The sequence below is a fragment of the Manis pentadactyla genome, chromosome 4, assembly GCF_030020395.1.
Source record: "Manis pentadactyla isolate mManPen7 chromosome 4, mManPen7.hap1, whole genome shotgun sequence".
Lineage (NCBI taxonomy): Eukaryota > Metazoa > Chordata > Mammalia > Pholidota > Manidae > Manis > Manis pentadactyla.
In genome coordinates this window covers 30565093-30580584 of record NC_080022.1, presented here as the reverse complement: position 1 = coordinate 30580584, position 15492 = coordinate 30565093, and the positions used below count along the sequence as shown (strand labels likewise).

At 41.9% G+C, this 15492-nt stretch overlaps 1 protein-coding gene across 1 annotated transcript; it reads right to left on the bottom strand.

Moving 5' to 3' along the window:
- Nucleotides 1–1997: 1997 nt before the first annotated feature.
- On the bottom strand, nucleotides 1998–14444 carry LOC130683211 (polyadenylate-binding protein 4). The gene is given in 6 exon segments (XM_057499448.1): nucleotides 1998–2114; nucleotides 2347–2477; nucleotides 2593–2615; nucleotides 2617–2679; nucleotides 3762–3852; nucleotides 14267–14444. Coding segments are annotated over 6 exon segments (603 nt in total).
- Nucleotides 14445–15492: the final 1048 nt, after the last annotated feature.

The window sequence follows — 15492 nt, the reverse complement described above, 5'->3', positions numbered from 1 at the left end:
CTCCTAGAGCCCTTGACAAGGGCCATGGCTATGTCAAGTCAACCCCAGCCTCCATACAAGCTCTGGCGCTTAACCTTGCGCACCTTCCAGTTGCCTCTGTTCATTTGGTTCTCTTCTTTTTCCATGTGGAGGCACTCACCAGTCCTTGTCAGAGGTCCTGGTTAGGTTTCACTTACCCAAGCTTCTGTACACAGAGGTCGTGGTCCCCAAGTTGACTGGAACACACCATATAACTGTGGGCAGGTGTATGTCTGTCTTCCCACTTTGACACCAAGCCCTGTGCATCTCTTCCCAGAGCTAAGCAGTGACTGCACACACAGCTGACCTTACCAACCTCAGGCCAAACCAGGGAGATGCTCGTAGAAATGAGGCTGTGGAATCTGATTCTGAGATCTCCTTGTGTACCACTCACTATTCCAGACCAACAAGTCACTCTCAAGAAGAATCTGACCAGGTATCCTTTATATGGGTTGTGGTATAATAAAAAGTATATAGTCAGTCTTTGTCTCTAGGACCTGGCACAGAAGTCCTGAGTGATAGGGCTGCCTTTTGTTATTCATAATGAACCCCTTTTGACCATACCTGAGTTTACACAAAGGAGGCAACTCATACTGTGGTCTTGTGTTATGGTTCTGCTGAGAAACAGAAACAATAGTATATATATATATATTTATATTTACATATACAGGGAGAGAGAGAGAGAGAGAGAGAGAGAGAGAGAGAGAGAGAGAGAGAGAGAGAGAGTTTTTTTTATGAGGAATTAGCTCATGTGCTTATGGAAGCTGAGGAGTCCCATGATCTGCAAGCTGGAGACCCAGCAGAGCCAATGGTGTGATTCAGTCTGAGTCTGAAGGTTTGGGAACCAGGGGAGCCAGTGGTGTAAATCCCAGTCCAGGGCAGGAAAAGATGAGGTGAGATGTCCCAGAGTCAGGCAGAAAAGGGAACTAATTCTCCCTTCCTCTACCTTTTGTTCCATTCAGGCGCTCAGTGGATTGGATGAGCCCCACCCACTAGGAAAGGCAGTCCTACTTCAGTGAGTCCACAGATTCAGATGCTAATCTCATCTAGAAACACCCTCACAGACGCACCTAGAGATAATGTTTAGCCAAGTGTCTGAGCATCCTGTGACCCAATCAAGTGGATATATAAAATTAACCATCACAGGCCCCTAGATAGCTTCAGGACAGGGGCTGACTGCAAGAGGAACCAACCACTTGAGTAGAGGGTCGGAACTTTCAGCCCCATCCCCTGACCTCCAGGGAGGAGAGGAGGAGTGGAAACTGAATCCAATCACCAATGACCAGTAAGTTAATCAATTTGACTAGATAATGAAACTACACCTAAAAACCATACATGGGGGTTTGTTTGGGGAGCTTGTGGGCTGGTGGACACATCAGTGTGCTGGGAGGGGGCGTGCCTGGAGAGCCAGGGAAGCTCTGCAGCCCCACCCCTTGCCACCTTGCCCTATGCATTCTTCCATTTGGCTGTTCCCAATATCCTTTATAATAAACTGTAATCATAAGTATACCTTTTTCCTGAGTTCTGTGAGTTGTTCCAGCAAATTATCAAACCTAAGGGGGGCAGTTTGGAACCCCAAGTTCGTAGTTGGCTCAGCAGAAGTGCAGGTAGCACGGGGACCCTATTTGTGGCTTGTGTCTGAAGTGGGGGCAGTCTTGTGGGACTGAGCCCTTAACCTGTGGGTCTGTGCTAACTCCAGGTACTTAGTGTCAGAACTGAACTAAATTGTTGGACACCCACTGGTGTTGGAGAACTGTAGAATTGGTTCTGTCAAAAAACCCACATGCTGTGGAAACTGTTGTTTGCCCTTTCTAATTCACAAGGCGTCCCTTTCTCTAACTTCAGATGACAGATTAGGCCAAAGGTAAGTACCGCCCAAGTTGCCCCCGGAAGTGGCAATTGCAGCAGGGAACATCCCCCATCCACCACTGCTTTTCTAGGATGATGTTCACAGATCAAAACCATAGCAGAAAACAAAATTAGCCAAACATGCGGTTTTTCCTTGTGTAAGAGGTAGCAGCGGCCACAGTGCCCACCTTCTGGGCCACTTCTTTCTTGGCGTGATGAGCCTGCGGAACAGCCACCACCTCATCCACCTGTGAGAAAGCTCCAGGTGCTCAGTGGGACAGCCCCTCTGCCCCCTGGTGCCCAGGCCCAGCGGCAGCTTCTCTGGGTGCTGACCGCTTTCCCAAATACCTGCACCACAGCAGCCCTCAGACCACAGGCGAGGCATGAGAGAGGGTCATGGGACACACCTGGGGGCCAGAGGCTGCTCCTGGTCCCCTGGGGCTGAGTGAGCTAAGCCCACAGGGCCCGAGAGCAGCTCACCTTAGAGCGGAGGGACTCAGGGGACTCCAGCATGTGCAGCAGCTCGGAATTGTCGATCTCCAGCAGCATCCCTGTGATCTTTCCAGCCAGGTTTGAATGCATGGTTTGGCCGAGTGGGAACAAATGTTCTCCTGAGGGAAGACATTGAATTAAAAACCAGGTTGAACCCCAGTAAAGAATGGCCAGTGGTGTCCAGGCCAGTACCAGGCTCTGGCTGGCTCTTCTGCTGGCACGTGGGTCACTCACCCAGCATCTGCTTCTGGTCCTTCAGCCAGCAAGGAGGCAGCCAGAGGCTCCTGCCCCTGCACGTGTACAGCAGGCTGGGGTGTCTGGGGACCGGGAGAGGCAGCAGGTTAGCACCAAGGAGAAAGGACACTCGGGGGTTAAGGTTAGGACAGTCCAACCCTTCAACGCCTGAATGCTACCATTCAGAATGCCAGGGGAGGGGAGGAGAGTCAACAGTCCCTGAGCAAATTCAGTCCCCTGAGACAAGGGTGGTGAGAATATAAAAAACTATATAGATCCTCACATGTATATACATACAGTAATAAGGTGCAATATGATTAGAAAGGGGAGGTGAAATGGGCCCACACAGAACACAGCTGTTCTATGGGAGGCCTATTACTAGGCAGCTATCCCATGGATATTTAGTCCTCACAAACTTTTTCAGGTAGATATCATCTCCCCATTTTATTCATGACACCCAGTGAGCTCAAGTAATTTGGTCACATTAGCAAAATAATAACTGAGCATTGAATTTATTTTGAGTATACAAAGCTACAGCAACTATCTTTAGTGGCACAGCTTTTTTCTAAAACCTATATTATTTGCTTTGGAAGGATTCCCAGAAGTGACTGGGCCAAGGATCTGCTTATCAAAGCAGTTATAATTATTACATTATATACCATATTACCTCTCTCATAAAATGTTCTGGAAACATTAGATATTTCTGGATGTCAATGTCTAGATGCTTCTGTGAGATCAGTGATGATCTCGAATCTCAAAGCAGGCCCCTGAAGGCTGTACAAAAGGATTCCTATCTTTTACACAGCATTAAGTTTTAGAAATCACATTTTTTTCAGAGAGTGTAATTAGTAGGTGAAATGAACAGGAGAATGGGGAGTATTGGTTTCCATTCCACATTTCTGAAGGGAGCAATCAGACATCATGTTCACACTTAATATGATTTTGTATCTACTTCTTTTTTATCCCCTTCTCTGCTACTAGAGAAAGAGCATTTGAGAGCAGGGTCCATGTCACTTTGCTTCCTGCTGTAACCCCAGCCCACTGCATGATTCCTTGGCAGTTAGTGAAGTTTTAATACCTGATGAATGAAGCAGAGAAGACCTTCTTTCAAATAATGTTGAAATGGAAAATTCTATTCTTAGCACACTGGATTCCTGGGCCTCCACTTCAGAGGCTGAATCACAGGACATGGGCTGCTGACATTGGACGTGCACGTATGTGGAGCCACAGCCCAAGGAGGAGGATGAGCATGTGTGGTGGCTTAGGTGCTAAGTGCCACACAGCAGCGGTAACAAGTCAGGTTAACACCCATCATGCCCAGGTTAACACCATCCACAACCACAGTCTCCAGGAGTCTTCCTTTGATTCAGTGTCTGTACCATGGAGACTGAAGAACTAGAAGCTACAACGTTCTCTCTGCTATTCAGGGACACTTCACTGGCAGCAAGAGAGACAGATGTCCAGGTCTGCCAGAACCTAGAGCTGGTGGCCACTTTTCCTGCCTTACAGTGTCTTCTCATAGCACTGTGGTTACCAGTGCCCTAGAATCTGGTCCTAGATAGGGCAGGTACCATATTCTCAGACAGCAGTTCTAAACTTGAGCCTGCATCAGAATCATCTGGAGGGCTTGTTACCACACAGATTGTTGAGCTCCACTCCCAGAGTTGCTAATTTAGTAGGTTCAGGCTGGAGCTGAGAATGTTCATTTCTAATGAGTTCCCAGGTAACACTGAAGCTGCTGACCTGCGAGGCACACTTTGAGAATCATTTTTTTTCCAAGAAAAGCAGTGACACAGCAAAAGCAGGGCAGTAGAAGGAGTGCATTCTGGGTGAAAACAATAAAGGGGTGTGTCATCTGTAGAGAATTTTCAAACAATAATAAAACAGCTAGAAAGCTGAGGATATGGAAAAAAGGAAAGAAACCCATGTACACAGCCGGTGGGATTGCAAACTGGTATGGCCACCATGGAAAGAAGTATGGAGGTTTTTAAAAAAACAAAAAATAGAAATACCATATGACCCAGCAATTCTATTTCTGGGAATCTACCCAAAGAAAACAAAATCACTAATCTGAAAATTTACGTGCACTCCTGTTTATTGCAGCATTGTTTGCAATAGCTAAAACAAGGAAACAACCTAAATGTCCATTGATGGATGGATGGATGAAAAACATGTACATATATACAATGGAATATTACTCAGCCATAAAAGAATGAAATCTTGCTATTTGTGACAGCATTATATCCATATATATACATAATGGACAACATAATATCCTGCCCTATCTAGGACCAGATTCTAGGGCACTGGTAACCTAAAGGGTATTATGTTAAGTGAAATAAGTCATGCAGTGAAAGACAAATACCATATGATTTCACTTAAATGTGGCATTTAAAAAACAAAACAAATGAAAAAAAAACGGAAACAGTCATAAACATAGAGAACAGATTCAGGAATGGGCAAAATAGATGAAGGGGCAAAAAATTAGTGAGAATGTTTGGTATGTTGATCAAGACAATGACTCCATGGGTGTATATACACATCAGAATTCATCAAGCTATACACTAAGATTTGTGCATTTTATTGTATGTACCTTAATTTAAAAAAATAACTAGAAAGTCAGTTTTATTCTCATCATGCTCAGACAACTCTGAGCAATAGCAGTCACAAATACTTCTGAAAAATATACTTTCAATGGACTAAGTTGAAACAATTACTCTTGAATATGCTTCAAGTAGCACATTTTTAACTTATCCTTAATAAATATTGTATTCTATAAAAGCTAATTTGGGAATTTAACTGTAGAATTGGTCTCCAATATACTTGGAATCAGTTACAAGCACTTGCTTGGAGATCCAGCTCTTAGTGATTCAAAATGGTTTGAACTCCTTCAAGCTCACTTTGGGTACAGTTTGTGTCTATGTCCCATGTGTTGCTATAGATTCCTGCATTTAAACAGTAGACTAAAAATTTGTAAAGGTTATAGTTACATGTGATTTTTCTTCTCCAAGTTATCTTTTTTTCTGGAGTGAAGTTTTAGATGAGGTTAATAAGACAAAAACATTTGCAAACAGTGGGACTCAGCCTTGAACAATGTACAGTAAACTAGTAAGCTTTAAAATTGTCCCTTGGACTTGGCAATGGTGTCTTAGATAAAATACCAAAAGCACAAGCAACAAAAGCAAAAATAGTAAGTTAGACTTCATCAAAATTAAAAACTGTTGTGCATCAAAGAAAATTATCAAGAGAGTGAAATTATAACAAAAATAGGAGAACCTATCTGCAAATAGCATATGCCATAAGGATCTAGGATCCAGAATGTATAAGGGACTCTTACAACTCAATAGAAAGACTGAAGAACCCTATTAATAAATGGGCAAAGAACTTGAATAGACATTTCTCCAAAGAAAATATACAAATGGTCAACAAGTGTATGGTAACATCAGTGTCATTAACATCACTTATATGTGGACTCTAAAAAAGCCAAACTCATAGAAAAAGAGACTAGAGGAGTGGGGGGGGGGCAGAAATGGGGAGATATTGGTAAACAGATACAAACTTCCAGTTATAAGATGAATATATTCTGGGGATACAATGTACAACATGGCAATTATAGTTAATAATACTCTATTACGTGCTTTAAAGTTGCTAGGAGAGATCTTAAATGTTCTAACCACAAAAGGAAATGTTAATTGGGTGACATGATGGAAGTGTGAGCTAACCACTATGGCAGTGATCATTTTGCAATATGCAAATATATCAAATCAACACATAGACCTTAAACTCACACAGTGTTATAGGTCAATGATATCTCAATAAAGCTGAAAAAATATAGAAAAAAAGAGATCAATGTAATCAGTGATTAGGGAAATGCAAATCAAGAACACAATGAGATGCCATTTCACACTCACTAGGATGGCTAGGGTAAAAAAAAAATTTGAAAATAACAAATGCTGGCAAATATATGGAGAAATTAGAACCCTCATACATCATTAATGGGGATGTAAAATGGTGCAGCTACTGTGGAAAACAGTTTTGCAGTTCCTCAAAAAGTTAAACATAGAATTACTATATGACCCAGCAGTTCTCCTAGGTATAGAACCAAAGAACTGAAAACAGGTGTTCAAAAAACATACACAGATGTTCATAGCAGCACTTCTCACAATAGCCAAAGGTGGAAACGGTACTCAAGTGTCTATCAACAAATAAACGGGTAAACAAAATATAGTGTATAATATATATAATGGAATGTTATTATATCATATCATGTATATAATATAATCTATAATATAGATAATGAAATATTCTTCAGCCATAAAAAGGAATGTAGCACTGATCTATATTACAGCATAGAGAAAACTTGAAAACATGGTAAATGAAATAAGCGAGACACAGAAGACCTCGTATTGTATGATTCTATTTATATATGATACCCAGAATAGACAAATCTGTAGAGACAGAAAGCAGTTTAGTGGTTGTGGGACTGAGGACAGGGGAGAATGAGGAGTGATTACTGGATGGGAACAGGGTTTCTTTTTGGGTGAGGAAAATGTTCCAGAATGAGTTAGTGATCAAGGTTGTACAACACTGAATGTACTAAATGCCACTGAATTGTACACTTTAAAATAGTTAAAATGGCAAATTTTATGTTGCATATATTTTGTTACAATAAAAAAATTGTCCATTGGACAGGACTTATGATGATGGTAGAACAAAGAGCTCACAAACCCTTCCACCAAAAACACAAATATAAAACTGGACAAAATTGTCAAAAACAACCATTTCAGGGCTCTGGAAGTTGAGTAAAGGCACATCAATTGAGAAATGTTTATCTATGAAAAACTGCTGAACTTCAGGTGAGACCAGGGGATGTGTGGTGCCCTTGCCTGGGGCTGCTCTCATCTCTCTGTCCTGCTCCAGCACGAATGGTGCAATAATGCCACGAGGGTAAGGCTGGCTGTGAGAATCAGCAGCTTTGCTGATGGAAAGGGCTGAGTGAGTTACAGTGGAGGGCAAAAGCAAATGTCAAGCGGTACTGTAACACAGTGAGTAAAAATATTGAGTTCAGTAGGAACTGAGCTGGCAAAGCCCCTATGCCTGCTAGCCTGATATTTCAGTCCCAGGTGGAAGTCAAGCCAGACATTTAACAGGGAGATCCTAGAAATGAGAAAGCTGTAGAGGGACTGGATGGACTCTTCACATATCCCTGCCTGGCTGAAAGTCTGCACCTATGTATACAGAGACCGACAGGGTCCAAGCTCTGGGCACCTCCCTGTCTGACTATGAACATGCACAAGGAGGTACCAGGAGGACCCTCTGGAAAGGAAAAGCTTGGGAAGATTTGAAGAGCACCCCAAATTTGAACGTGCTCCTCAACCCACACACAGACTTATAGGCAAAGAGTGGAAGCCCCAGAGGCACAAGGTATTTGTGCAAAACCTCTGACTAATCATGTCGCCATAAGATAGTGAGACCCCTAAGAAGCCAAGCTAAAAAATAAGACTGTTTAAAAAACAACTGAGAATCGTCTAACACAGAGAAGACAAGTAGTGATTCTATAGCATCTTACTATGCTGACGGACAGTGCCGGTAATGCGGTATGTGGTGGAGACTTTATAATAGGGGGAGTCTAGTAACCATAATGTTGTTCATGTAATTGTACATTAATGATAGCAAAAAAAAAGTTACAATGAGAGATTTTACCTTATGTGTATTTTACCACCATTTTTTAAAACTGCACACATGCACACACACACACACAAAAACTGAGAAATAGAACTCTAGAACACAGCTAGAGAGACAATCTACAGATTTAATCCAGGCAAGTTTCTAAAAAAACAAAATAAAAAACAACCAGCAGGGGTGAGGGATACTGGGAAGGCAGTACAACACAGAGAAGACAAGTAAGTGATTCTATAGCATCTCACTACACTGATGGACAGTGGCTATAATGGGGTATGTGGTGGGGACTTGATAATGGGGGGAGTCTAGTAACCGTAATATTGCTCATGTAATTGTACATTAATAATAGCAAAACAAAACAAAAAAACAAAAAACAACCAGCAATAGAAATAACCCTCAGGGGACAAAAATCAGAATCCAGATTTGCTACAATATATTATTATTATTTTTTAATTACTATTTTTTTATTTTGGTATCATTAATCTACAATTACATGAAGAACATTATGTTTACTAGGCTCCCCCCTTCACCAAGTCCCCCCCACATACCCCTGCACAGTCACTGTCGATCTGCGTAGTAAGATGCTATAAAATCACTACTTGTTTTCTCTGTGTTGCACAGCCCTCCCTGTGCCCCCCATGCACTATACATGCTAATCATAATGCCCCCTTTCTTTTTCCCCGCCCTTATCCCTCCCTTCCCACCCATCCTCCCCAGTCCCTTTCCCTTTGGTAACTGTTAGTCCATTCTTGAGTTCTGTGAGTCTGCTGCTGTTTTGTTCCTTCAGTTTTCCTTTGTTCTTATACTCCACATATGAGTGAAGTCATTTGGTACTTGTCTTTCTCCGTCTGGCTTATTTCATTGAGCATAATACCCTCCAGCTCCATCCATGTTGTTGCGAATGATAGGATTTGTTTTCTTCTTGTGGCTGAGTAATATTCCATTGTGTATATGTACCACATCTTCTTTATCCATTCATCTACTGATGGACATTTAGGTTGCTTCCATATCTTGGCCATTGTAAATAGTGCAGCAATAAACATAGGGGTGCATCTGCCTTTTTCAAACTGGAGTGCTGCATTCTTAGGGTAAATTCCTAGAAGTGGAATTCCTGGGTCAAATGGTATTTCTATTTTGAGCATTCTGAGGAACTTCCATACTGCTTTCCACAATGGTTGAACTAGTTTACATTCCCACCAGCAGTGTAGGAGGGTTCCCCTTTCTCCACAACCTCGCCAACATTTGTTGTTTGTCTTTTTGATGATGGCGATCCTTACTGGTGTGAGGTGATATCTCATTGTGGTTTTAATTTGCATTTCTCTGATGATTAGCGATGTGGAGCATCTTTTCATGTGCCTGTTGGCCATCTGGATTTCTTCTTTAGAGAACTGTCTATTCAGCTCCTCTGCCCATTTTTTAATTGGATTATTTGCTTTTTGTTTGTTGAAGTGTGTGAGCTCTTTATATATTTTGGATGTCAATCCTTTATCGGATCTGTCATTTATGAATATATTCTCCCATACTGTAGGATACCTTTTTGTTCTATTGATGGTGTCCTTTGCTGTACAGAAGCTTTTTAGCTTGATATAGTCCCACTTGTTCAATTTTGCCTTTGTTTCCCTTGCCTAGGGAGATATGTTCATGAAGAAGTCACTCATGTTTATGTCCATGAGATTTTTGCCTATGTTTTTTTCTAAGAGTTTTATGGTTTCATGACTTACATTCAGGTCTTTGATCCATTTCAAATTTACTTTTGTGTATGGGGTTAGACAGTGATCCAATTTTATTCTCTCACATGTAGCTGTCCAGTTTCGCCAGCACCATCTGTTGAAGAGACTGTCATTTCCCCATTGTATGTCCATGGCTCCTTTATCATATATTAATTGGCCATATTTGTTTGGGTTAATGTCTGGAGTCTCTATTCTGTTCCACTGGTCTGTGGCTCTGTTCTTGTGCCAGTACCAAATTGTCTTGATTACTGTGGCTTTGTAGTAGAGCTTGAAGTTGGGGAGCGAGATTCCCCCCACTTTTTTCTTCCTTCTCAGGATTGCTTTGGCTATTCAGGGTCTTTGGTGGTTCCATATGAATTTTTGAACTATTTGTTCCAGTTCATTGAAGAATGCTGTTGGTAATTTGATAGGGATTGCATTGAATCTGTGGATTGCTTTGGGCAGGATGGCCATTTTGACGATATTAATTCTTCCTAGCCAGGAGCATGGGATGAGTTTCCATTTGTTAGTGTCCTCTTTAATTTCTCTTAAGAGTGTCTTGTAGTTTTCAGGGTATAGGTCTTTCACTTCCTTGGTTAGGTTTATTCCTAGGTATTTTATTCTTTTTGATGCAATTGTGAATGGAGTTGTTTTCCTGATTTCTCTTTCTATTAGTTCATCATTGGTGTATAGGAAAGCCACAGATTTCTGTGTGTTAATTTTGTATCCTGCAACTTTGCTGAATTCCGATATTAGTTCTAGTAGTTTTGGAGTGGAGTCTTTAGGGTTTTTTATGTACAATATCATGTCATCTGCAAATAGTGACAGTTTGACTTCTTTACCAGTCTGGATGCCTTGTATTTGTTTTGTCTAATTGCCATGGCTAGGACCTCCAGTACTATGTTGAATAACAGTGGGGAGAGTGGGCATCCCTGTCTTGTTCCCGATCTCAGAGGAAAAGCTTTCAGCCTCTCGCTGTTCAGTATGATGTTAGCTGTGGGTTTATCATATATGGCCTTTATTATGTTGAGGTACTTGCCCTCTATGCCCATTTTGTTGAGAGTTTTTATCATGAATGGATGTTGAATTTTGTTGAATGCTTTTTCAGCATCTATGGAGATGATCATGTGGTTTTTGTCCTTCTTTTTGTTGATGTTGTGGATGATGTTGACGGATTTTCGAATGTTGTACCATCCTTGCATCCCTGGGATGAATCCCACTTGGTCATGGTGTATGATCCTCTTCATGTATTTTTGAATTCGATTTGCTAATATTTTGTTGAGTATTTTTGCATCTACGTTCATCAGGGATATTGGTCTGTAGTTTTCTTTTTTGGTGGGGTCTTTGCCTGGTTTTGGTATTAGGGTGATGTTGGCTTCATAGAATGAGTTTGGGAGTATTCCCTCCTCTTCTATTTTTTGGGAAACTTTAAGGAGAATGGGTATTATGTCTTCTCTGTATGTCTGATAAAATTCTGAGGTAAATCCATCTGGCCCGGGGGTTTTGTTCTTGGGTAGTTTTTTGATTACTGAATCAATTTCATTGCTGGTAATTGGTCTGTTTAGATTTCCTGTTTCTTTCTGGGTCAGTCTTGGAAGGTTGTATTTTTCTAGGAAGTTGTCCATTTCTCCTAGGTTTTCCAGCTTGTTAGCATATAGGTTTTCATAGTATTCTCTAATAATTCTTTCTATTTCTGTGGGGTCCGTCGTGATTTTTACTTTCTCGTTTCTGATTCTGTCGATGTGTGTTGACTCTCTTTTTCTCTTAATAAGTCTGGCTAGAGGCTTATCTATTTTGTTTATTTTCTCAAAGAACCAGCTCTTGGTTTCATTGATTTTTTCTCTTGTTTTATTCTTCTCAATTTTATTTATTTCTTCTCTGATCTTTATTATGTCCCTCCGTCTGCTGACCTTAGGCCTCATTTGTTCTTCTTTTTCCAATTTCGATAATTGTGACACTAGACTATTCATTTGGGATTCTTCTTCCTTCTTTAAATATGCCTGGATTGCTATATACTTTCCTCTTAAGACTGCTTTTGCTGCATCCCACAGAAGTTGGGGCTTTGTGTTGTTGTCATTTGTTTCCATATATTGCTGGATCTCCATTTTAATTTGGTCATTGATCCATTGATTATTTAGGAGCATGTTGTTAAGTCTCCATGTGTTTGTGAGACTTTTTGCTTTCTTCGTACAATTTATTTCTAGTTTTATACCTTTGTGGTCTGAAAAGTTGGTTGGTAGGATTTCAATCTTTTGGAATTTACTGAGGCTCTTTCTGTGGCCTAGTATGTGGTCTATTCTGGAGAATGTTCCATGTGCACTTGAGAAGAATGTGTATCCTGTTGCTTTTGGATGTAGAGTTCTATACATATCTATTAGGTCCATCTGTTCTAGTGTGTTGTTCAGTGCCTCTGTGTCCTTACTTATTTTCTGTCTGGTGGATCTGTCCTTTGGAGTGAGTGGTGTGTTAAAGTCTCCCAAAATGAATGCATTGCATTCTATTTCCTCCTTTAATTCTGTTAGTATTTGTTTCACATATGTTGGTGCTCCTGTATTGGGTGCATATATGTTTATAATGGTTATATCCTCTTGTTGGACTGAGCCCTTTGTCATTATGTAATGTCCTTCTTTACTCTTGTTATTTTTTTTATTTTGAAGTCTATTTTGTATGATACTAGTATTGCAACACCTGCTTTTTTCTCTCTGTTGTTTGCATGAAATATCTTTCTCCATCCCTTGACTTTTAATCTGTGCATGTCTTTGGGTTTGAGGTGAGTCTCTTGTAAGCAGCATATAGATGGGTCTTGCTTTTCTATCCATTCTATTACTCTGTGTCTTTTGATTGGTGCACTCAGTCCATTTACATTTAGGGTGATTATTGAAAGATATGTACTTCTTGCCATTGCAGGCTTTAGATTCGTGGTTACCAAAGGTTCAAGGTTAGCTTGTTTACTACCTTACTGTCTAACTTAACTTGCTTATTGAACTATTATAAACACAGTCTGATGATTATTTCTCTCCCTTCTTATTCCTCCTCCTCCATTCTTCATATGTTGGGTGTTTTGTTCTGTGCTCTTTTTAGGAGTGCTCCCATCTAGAGCAGTCTCTCTAAGAAACCCTGTAGAGGTGGTTTGTGGGAGGCAAATTCCCTCAACTTTTGCTTGTCTGGGAATTGTTTAATCCCTCCTTCATATTTAAATGATAATCGTGCTGGATACAGTATCCTTGGTTCAAGGCCATTCTGTTTCATTGCATTAAATATATCATGCCATTCTCTTCTGGCCTGTAAAGTTTCTGTTGAGAAGTCTGATGATAGCCTGATGGGTTTGCCTTTGTAGGTGACCTTTTTTCTCTCTCTGGCTGCCTTTAATACTGTGTCCTTGTCCTTGATCTTTGCCATTTTAATTATTATGTGTCTTGGTGTTGTCCTCTTTGGGTCCCTTCTGTTGGGAGTTCTGTGTGCCTCCGTAGTCTGAGCAACTATTTCCTCCCCCAGTTTGGGGAAGTTCTCAGCAGTTATTTCTTCAAAGACACTTTCTATCCCTTTTTCTCTCTCTTCTTCTTCTGGTACCCCTATAATGCAGATATTGTTCCTTTTGGATTGGTCACACAGTTCTCTTAATATCGTTTCATTCCTGGAGATCCTTTTATCTCTCTCTGTGTCAGCTTCTATGCATTCCTGTTCTCTGGTTTCTATTCCATCAATGGCCTCTTGCGTCTTATCCATTCTGTTTATAAATCCTTCCAGAGATTGTTTCATTTCTGTAATCTCCCTCCGGACATCTGTAATCTCCCTCTGGACGTCATCCCTTAGCTCTTGCATATTTCTCTGCAGCTCTGTCTGCATGTTTATGATTTTTATTTTGAATTCTTTTTCCGGGAGACTGGTTAGGTCTTCTCTGCAGATCCTCTCTCAGATGTTGTCTGAACTATCTTGGACTGGACTAAATTTTTTTGCCTTTTCATGGTGATAGCAGTGGCTGTAGACAGTTTGTGGGTGTGTCAGCTGGGAGAAGAAAGTCCTTTCCTGCTTGCTGGATGCCTTGCCCTTCTCTGCTGCCTGTGTCGGTTACCCGCACTCCCGGAGCAGCCACCAGGTTAGTCCCCTAAGCTGCTGTGGGCTGGGTCTCCATCAGAACAGCGCGGAGCCCTGTGGGAAGTGGCAGGCATGCCAGGTGCGCTCCTCTGTGATAGCGGTGCCCCTGCCGGGCAGCTGTGTGCCAGAAGCGGCCTTTGGGTCTGGCCCAGGCGGCTGTGCGTCGGGCTGGGTCAGCTGCTGGGAACATGCCTGCTCCTTCTGGCTCTGCTGCTGGTGCGCATGGGGTTCTCCCGCATGGGCCTCTACCGGGCTCCTCTGGCTCCACTGCCGCCGGTGTGTGCGAGCTGCACCCAGGCTGTTCGGTCGCCACCGCTGCGGGCTCACACAAGCCTCTCCGGGTCCCCTCTGGCGCTGTTGGTGCATGCGATCTGCTCCTGGTCCCTTCCGGCGCCTCCGCCCCCGGCACGCGCTGCCACTCTCCCACTACTGGGCCGGTGTGTTGGGGTCCGCACCAGTTAGAGGAACGACTGGTAGGCTACTTAGTGCTGTGAGGGGATTCAGAGCTGCGCTGCCTCCCTGTGGTTTAGGGCGCCTAAGATTCCCCGGGATTCCCAGCTGCTGGCTAAGTGTGCCAGGACAACGTCATCCAGCTACGGGGTCCCTGTCTCTTTAAGACTTGCAGAAAGCACTCGCTTTTCTTTTTCTCAGGGGCACCAGTTGCAGGGACCTGCCCACAGGTTTTGCTTTTCTGTTTCTCTAATATCCAGCACCCCATGCACCTTGTGTCTGCGCTCTGGCAGCGGATTTCTAAAGCTGGTTGTTTAGCAGTCCTGGGCTTTCACTCCCTCCCCATTCTGACTCCTTTCTTCCCACTGGCTTCTGGGGTGGGGGAGCGTTTGGGTCCCACCTGGCCGTGGCTTGTATCTTACCCTTTTCATGTGATGTTGAGTTCTAACAGATGTAGATGTATCCTGGCTGTTGTACTGCATCCACTGGTGTCTCTTTTAGGAATAGTTGTATTTATTGTATTTTCATAAATATATATGTTTTGGGGAGGAGATTTCCTCTGAACTACTTACACCGCCATCTTCCCATGATCCTGTACAATATATTATTTTAAATGCCCAGTTTTTGACAAAAGTATATGAAACATACAAAGAAAACTCCCTGAATGGGCCCAAATGCTCTATTGAGTAAACAAAGACATTGACAAGGCTATTATAAATATGTCAAATAATTAAAAAGAAACTGTTTAAAAAATCAAAAGAAAATATTATGATGGTAAGTCAATATATAGGATATTGCAAAAATATTAGAAACTATAAAAAAGAATCAAACAGAAATTCTAGAGTTAGAAGTACAACAGCAAATGAAGAATTCTCTAGAAGGGTTCAACATCAGATCTGCGATGGCAGAAGGACAAACCAGTGAACTTGAAGATAGTTAAATGGTAATGATGTAATATGAAGAA